Source organism: Grammomys surdaster, unplaced genomic scaffold (assembly GCF_004785775.1).
Source record: "Grammomys surdaster isolate TR1022 unplaced genomic scaffold, NIH_TR_1.0 134687, whole genome shotgun sequence".
In the NCBI taxonomy this organism is placed as follows: Eukaryota; Metazoa; Chordata; class Mammalia; order Rodentia; family Muridae; genus Grammomys; species Grammomys surdaster.
Genome location: NW_021622278.1, coordinates 1,586 through 9,484, shown reverse-complemented (window position 1 = coordinate 9,484; position 7,899 = coordinate 1,586). Strand labels below are relative to the sequence as shown.

General features: G+C 41.8%; 1 protein-coding gene across 1 annotated transcript; it reads left to right on the top strand.

Moving 5' to 3' along the window:
* Positions 1-503: 503 nt before the first annotated feature.
* LOC114615712 (melanoma antigen preferentially expressed in tumors-like) lies at positions 504-4,693 on the top strand. Its single transcript, XM_028761368.1, has 3 exons — positions 504-799; positions 1,273-1,851; positions 4,180-4,693. Exons 1-3 carry the CDS (start codon positions 504-506, stop codon positions 4,691-4,693), a joined length of 1,389 nt encoding a protein of 462 aa, XP_028617201.1.
* Positions 4,694-7,899: the final 3,206 nt, after the last annotated feature.

The window sequence follows — 7,899 nt, the reverse complement described above, 5'->3', positions numbered from 1 at the left end:
AGTCATGTTGAAAAGCACTTTTGCTCTCGACTGCCCCTCTCTGTCCAGCAGACAGGCAGGGACTGCTCCCTGTGGAGTCTTCTCATCGTCCTTCTGCTTGGTGTTTCTCTTTTCATGCATCTTAATCGTCTTTTCTATTTGTATTTTCTCCTCATGATGCTGTTTATGTATGGTAGAGCTTAGTCTTCAGGCCATTCTTTTTTTTTTTGCATTCTTTGAACATTAATGGGCATCCCAACCTTCTCTCTTTCTCATGGTAGTCCAAACGATATCGATATCATTTGTGGTGCAATGAATTATATTCATCTTGTGGCATGATGAAATCCTTGGAGCAGCTGTCCATGACCTCCCAGGTTCCAAAAACCTCTTAATTTCTGGGTGTCACTGGCTCATGAGCCTGCTTCGTTCAGGCCAGAATAGGAAAGGGCTCATATTTGTTTTAAAGAAGAGTCTGTGAATACCTTCTCAGGACTTCTGAATATCTCTCATCCTGATATAGGTTCATGATGATGGATGAAAGAGACCCATCCTCGCTTTTGGATCTTGCTATACAGAGTCTACTGAGCAATGAGCCTGTAGCAATTCAATCCCTGGGGGAGATCCCAAGGGAGCTTTTTGTTCCACTGTTCTCTGCTGCCTTCATGGGAGGATACAGGAAAACACTGACAGCAATAGTGAAGGTTTGGCCCTTTACCTGTCTCCACATTGGAACATTAAGTGTGCAGGAACCCCAGCGTGAACTCCTGAAAGCCATGGTTGAAAATCTTCAGTTCCTTCCTGCCCAGGATTGTTCTTCTAGGTAAGACCCAATATAATAGAGAGATAGTAAGACATAGTAGGCTATGCTGCAGACTGTTACTCTCCCAAAGGTAGTAGCTAGTGAATGCTGAAGATGTAAATGGGAAGCTGTTGGGTCAACACTTGGTAACATATTAAAGGGTATTATACTCAATGTTCATTATGAAATCTGTTATTGAGAGTACAATTAATGGGTTTACATAGCAGGTGTTATTACATGGGAGAAAGACACTAACTTAAGCACTGGAGAGGAATTGAGGTGAATAAAATATGGGGAAAACAATTAGAGGATGTTGAATTTTCATGGGATAGACTTGTTGGTATTTGACATAAAGTGTGCAGACCAGGTCCCTACGTGCCATTGTTGATCCTGTGAGTTTACATTAAAATTTGTATACTGACATATATAAATAAATATATCTTTTAAAAATGTTATATATCTCTTAAATGGTCTATCTTCTCTTTTCCCTACAGGAGCACTAAATTGAGGATCCTAGATGTAAGGCAGGGTGTTGACTGCAGAACAACATGTCCTGAATTTGGTGTCAGATCTCCAACTTGTTTCCACGGCTGTACTCACTCTGTACACTCTATTCTGAAGTTAGAAAGCCAGTGCAGCGCTGTAGATCCTGAGAATCAGTCCTCAAGGCAGCCTATGGAACTACTCGTAGACCTTTCCCTTGATGGCACCTCGAGAGAAAGGAAATTTTTTGCTTTGCTTCTGAATAAAGTAGAGCAGAGTGCAGGATCTTTGCACCTCTGCTGCCGAGATCTACAGATTGATAGATTCCCTTATGCCAAACACGCTCTGAAGTTCCTTGATCTAACTTGCATTCAGAACCTGGTGGTTGATCAGGCTTCACTGAGTGAAGTCACCACTCTTCTGGCTCACATGATCTATCTCGATAGCCTGAGTCTCTCTAAAATCACTTATAGATCTTTGCATGGGAAAGTCTTCCGAGTGTTCCTCAACTATCTTGGGCGGATGAACTGCCTGAAAGAGCTCAACCTGTCTTCCTTTAGCCTCACGGATCATCTGGACAGCCTGCTCAGGTGAGGGCTTGGAATCTGTACCTGTGGTTCCTGAACTGCCTGTTAAGACAGAGGGGGATCTACAGTCAGTCCTCCGCTCTATCAACTGAGCTATGGAAGATTTTTTTTTTTTAGGTGTTTCGAGACAGGGTTTCTATGTGTAGCCCTGGCTGTCCTGGAACTCACTCTGTAGACCAGGCTGGCCTAGAACTCAGAAATCCGCCTGCCTTAGCACCCAACCTAAAAGAGGGGACTTCTGCCCCTAGACCAAGCAGAGAGGGGCCACCCAGAACCCCCTCTGACTGGCAATCTGAATTCTTGCTTAGGCTGCGAGGCTAAGCACTGCAAGGGAATATAAATAAAAGTTAAAAATATCTCTCTGGGTTCCCTGAGGGACAAGCCTGACTGCATAGGGGTTGATGTCAAAAGTATCCCCTCTCCAGGAAAATGACATTGGGATGGGTATGGGCCCTCATGTCTCACTGGACAACAACAGGGGGACTGGAGCCATTACAAGGTCCCCTTCAATTACTGGAGGTCAGGCCTCTATCCCTGCCTTCGCAAGATTAGAATCACCACAGCCCTTCTATACTTAGAGAAGGGAGGAGATGTCAGGGGCAGCCCTGCTTACACACTGAAGGCCTAAAATCAGCCATAGGCCTAAAGTCAGCAATAGGCCTGTCATACATGTATACTAACACCAAGTCTTGGGTCACAGTGGTAAAACATTGAAACAGATGGCTATAAGCTAATGTAAACAGGCAGCTTTTGTGGAAATTTACCAGCCCGAGTAGTCATAGACCTTGTAAATAGGTAGCCTTGGCAGACAATACCAACTTAGATAAGGACAAGCGAGTCATAGGCAGAGTCATAGTGACTTGTCCCCTGAACCTTCACCCAGCCAATACCCTGTTCTGAAAGATATCTGTATTCCCCCTGAACACCCACACTCCAGTGTCATTCCCTTCCCCACATCCGGCCTTTCTATGTTTATAACCCCAGTGTGAATGAATTACGATTTGAGTAAAAATAAATAAATTATCAAAAAAATAAAAAAAACCCACAAGTTTTATCCTTCAACTGAGTGGAACTCAAAGTTTCCCCTGTGCTGAAAGTAATGCTCCAAGTTTACATGTGCAAGATTATATAGGGCACAGGACATAGCTAAGTCACAACAATACCAATCTAGCTTCATAACATATTTACTCCTAAAATGACAAATAAATCTTACTTCTGGATTTAGAGCAAAAGTAATATATATATATATATATATATATATATATGGTAATCCTAAAATATGTCTCTTATACGGTTTCTTATGTGTTCAAGAAATTATTATATTAAGGTATTGCCTTGGGGATTTTAAAGAAATATTTGCTATAGGGGTATCTTAATACAGATAACTTAAGTAGCCCATGAATAGAATTATATGTCATTAAATTTTTGTTTGTTTTAGTCCTGTTTGTATTATTTTAGACATTCATTATTATTATTCAGAGAAAGAATTTACCAAGTAAACCAGACTGCCAGATGGTATTAATAATACCATCTTGATTATATATATGAAAATTATTAAATAAATTATATCTTAAAAAAAAGACAGAGGGGGAATCATTTGCTAGGGGTTCCTGAGAGCCTCGAAAACTCTTTATGCCTTCTATGCCTGTCCTCTTGAGAGTTTGAAAGTAGCCATGTCAGGAAGTGTCTCTTATAATCTGAGAAAACAAGGTTTCAACACCCTTAGTCAGCTAAGCATGGGCAGGTACTGTGGACAGTCCAGAAGTATAAAGGGGAAAAATGAATGCAGTCCTTCTCTAGCAGTGGAGAGATGAAGAGGAGGAACTGAGAGAAAGACTTTATGTTGCAGCACAGGTACACATACCGACAGCCATGTAACTTACCCATGGACTGATGGCAGATGATTTTCCAAATCTGCTATCTCCAAGGTTCAGGCCATGAATGTGGAGGCTGTCATTTATGGACTGGCCAAAGGGAGCTTCCAGTTGGTTTTCTCCTTCTGTCCTGTCTGTTCCAAGCAGCTGAACTAGTTCCACTTTTGATTGTGTTGTAATTACAAAGTAGATTAATTTTCCACTAAACTTATTTTCCACTAAAGATTTTCCACTAAATCTTTGGCACAAACTCTTATCTATAACATACTGTGAAATTCTCCAGGATACAAATTCTGAGAATAGAAAAGTAACTTCTCAGGATCACACATCTGTGGAGTGAATTAAAGCCCCTGTTGTTAGCTGCTGCAACGTATGTGTGCAAAACTGCTTATTCTTAGATTCCTCAGACTGCTTTGTTTCATCTGACATTCATCCTATTTTTGTTTTCTCTCCACAGAGCCTTACCAGCCAATTTGGATTTCTTGTATCTGCCGTTCTGTGAAATTTCTTACAGAGATCTCAAATTTCTATCCCAGAGCACTCAGGCCACCCATTTAAAGCTGTTGAATCTTAGTAACAACCCAATGTATTGGGATGACTGCAGGCCTTTTCAGATTCTTTTGCAGAAGCTCTCAGACACCTTGCAGCATTTGGCCATAAACCATTGCCATTTAACAGATGCTGTACTCTCTGCTATTCTGCCAGCCTTATCTAAGTGTTCCCATCTCCGCGTGATTAGCTTTGTCTCTAACCCCATTTCAATGCCTATGCTCATGAGAATTCTTCACTACTTAACACCTTTGATGGAACTGAAATACGTGATTTACCCTATCCCTATACATTGCTATGAACAATGGCATTTTCATGGCAGCTTAGACCGGCAAAAGCTCGCTGATGTCCAAGCACAACTGAAGGCAATGCTACAAGCTGCAAAGAGGAGTGACATGAACTGGATCACTTATTCTCAGTAAACTTCCAAGTTTAACCCAATTCCATCCCCAAAATTTGACCTGTTAACTGTTCAATGTTCTTTTCTCGAGCTCTCGGAATCTGACGTAAGATTCTTATGTTATAGAAGACTAAAGTTAGGAAGGATAACTGATTGATTAAAAACATTAACTCTAAGAAAACGGAGAACTTTGAAAGTCCATTTACTGTTCTTGATCTTCATCTTACTGGCTGGGTATATGATATGCAATGACTACATCATGGTATGCTGTATGTTTCATCACTCATAAATATTTAATATAATTTAATATCATTGCAACTTTTCCTGGATTTGTTTGTAGAGTGGGAGGTATCTTTGAAGAAAAATCTTTGTCCCTCCACTTCAAGTTACTTTAAATGACTCATATTTTATGCTTCCTTGGGCTATTTATGAGGAGCTACCTGGAATTAACAGAAAAATAACCAATCCCATAACACATTGACACATTCAGCTATATTGTTTCTTCCTTTCCTAGGTTTCAGATTATTTCATACATCACGTATCTATTGAGGGTATTATTCTAAGTTCTAAGAATTAAAATACAGATAAGACTAATCTCCTTTATGAAGCTACTTAGAGTCCATTTCCTTATATGTTTGATTTGTCCTTCTACTGTTTGTTAAGCAACCACTTAGTAATGTTATTTTATCCATTTGAACCCCAAATTTTGCCTTTCTTTTTCTTTCTATAGTCTTCAATAGAAAGTAAACTCCACATTGTTGGATATCTATGCAAAAGTTCATGGCTTAACTATCACCTCCTCAAAGAGCTTATTCTCTTATATCTGTTACTCTGTTTTCTGACATGGAATATACCCGAGATAATTGACTTTTAGGGAGGAAGAGGTTTTTTTCTTACTTGTAGAGGTTTCACTGTATGCTTAGTCCCATCACTTTGGGACACTGGGAAGGTAGATAGAGCATTGTAGAGAGTCTGTGGCACAGAGATACAGTCTCACTTCATGAAGGCCAAGAAGCACAGAGAAAAATGTGAGTTCTAGGGTTCCAGTATATCAGGCAAGAGCACAAACACAATGAATTATTTCCTTGAGTGGGCACACTATAAAGCTTCTACTGCATCCCAGAAAGCAATTAGAGGGGATCAAGATTTATCATCTGAATTTTTAGGGGAAACATTTAGGAGCTAACCCAGAATACTTTCTATGCTTCCTCTAATTGATTTCTTTTCTAGCTGTCACTGTCACATAACACATTGGATATATTTTCTAACATAATGGACCATGCCCTGAGTATTCACTACAGCTGCTTTTCCATGATAACAGTGTTATTAGCTATGCTACATTCTCACTCTATGTGTGTAAGAGTCCTAGCTATCCAAGACTTATGAAGAGACAAATAATATCAGCAATTAGTAATTTACTGAAGATGCTATTGTTATGTTGAAATCATAACGTAATGCACTCCAAAGACACAGTAAAAGGTTCATCAGTTTAATATTAATTCCTGTCATGTGTTCAAGTTTCAACATGACTGCATTTCAAAGACTGTGGGGAAAATTTAGAGGCCGCCACAGCGGTGGGGAGAAACCCTATGGTTCCAGTGGCCTGGAGGCCTTGGCGGTGACAGGCCCCAATGACACGAGGAAGTTCTTGGTTCCAGAAAGGTTTATTGTCATGGCGGATGGTGGATGGATCTAGGCATACCCCCCAGAACTCAGGGCAGTCCCGAGTTATATAGGGAGGCTGAAAGGGGGAGGATTGGGGGAGGGTCTGGGGGAGGCATGCTTAATTTGCTCTGCCCTCTGGCCTTCATTAGTATGTAAATCCCTAGGGCCTGAGGCCTATAGTCTGGCCTATGTGACTGAACAATGTAATTCTATGAAGACATGACTGCTTTTCAGGACCTTGGATTCTGGGGGGCGCCGAACTCCTGCCGGTACTCACGCAGAGTCTCGCGGTTCTAGGCACCTGCTCAACCATGACCCAGGATACCCTCACACAGTCCCACAAAAGACATAGTAAAAAAAGGTTGAAAATTAGTGATAGTTATTACACAGTGCTTTCTCTTTGAAATACTTTAGACTGCATCTTTTTTTAAATTTAATTTTATTTTTTAAACTATTCACTTTACATTCCACTCACTGACCCTCTTCTAGTCTCTCCTCCCATAATCTTTCTCCCATTCCCACTACCCTTCTCCTCTGAGCAGAAGAGGACCCCCTAGGTATTCCCCCACCCTGGCACTTCAAGTCTTTGTAAGACTATGTGCTTTCTCCCGCACTGAGGCCAAACAAGACAGCCCAGCTAGAAGAACATATCCCTCGGACAGGCAACAGCTTTTGGAATAGCCCCATTCCCACTTGTTTGGGACCCACATGAAGACCAAGCTGCACATCTGCTGCATATGAGCCAGGGGCTGGGGGAGGGCTAGGTCCAGCCCATGTGTGTTCTTTGGTTTGTGGTTCAGTCTCTGGGAGCTCCAAGGGTCCAGGTTAGTTGACTCTGTTGGTTTTCCTGTGGACTTCCTATCCCATTTGGGGCCCACAATTCTTCCCCCTGTTCTTTCATAAGAGTCCCCAAGCTCTATCCACTGTTTGGCTCTGGGTGTCTGTATCTGTCTGAGTCATTTGAGGGGTGGAACCTTTCAGAGGATAACGTGATCCTGTCTGCAAGTATAACAGGGTATCATAAATAGTATTAGAGATTAGGGCTTGCTCATGGGATGGTTCACAAGTTGGGCCAGTTATTGGTTGACCATTCCCTCAGATTCTGCTCCATCACCTGTGCCTGCATTTCTTGTAGACAGGATAAATTTTGGGCTGAAAGTTTTCTGGGTGGGTTGGTGTTCCTATTGCTCCACTGGGGTTCCTGCCTGGCTACAGGAGGTGACCTCTTCAGGTTCCATATACTCACTGTAGTGAGTCACAGCTAAGGAAACTCTGATTTTTGGGTGCTTCCTTTATCCCAGGTCTCTGCTTCTTCCTTGAGATGCCCACCACCTCCTCAGTCTTGTCAGTTGTAGATTTCATTCATTTTCATGGCTATCTAGCCACCTCTTCTGTTCTTCCCCAACCCAATCCTGAGCCTCCATCCCCCTCCATATCCTCTCTCCCATCCAGTTTCCTCCCTTCATCCATCTCTAATGACTACTTTCCCCTTCTGAGTGAGACTCACATACCCTCCCTTGGGTCCTCCTTATAGTTTCTATGGGTCTGTGGGTTGCAGCATGG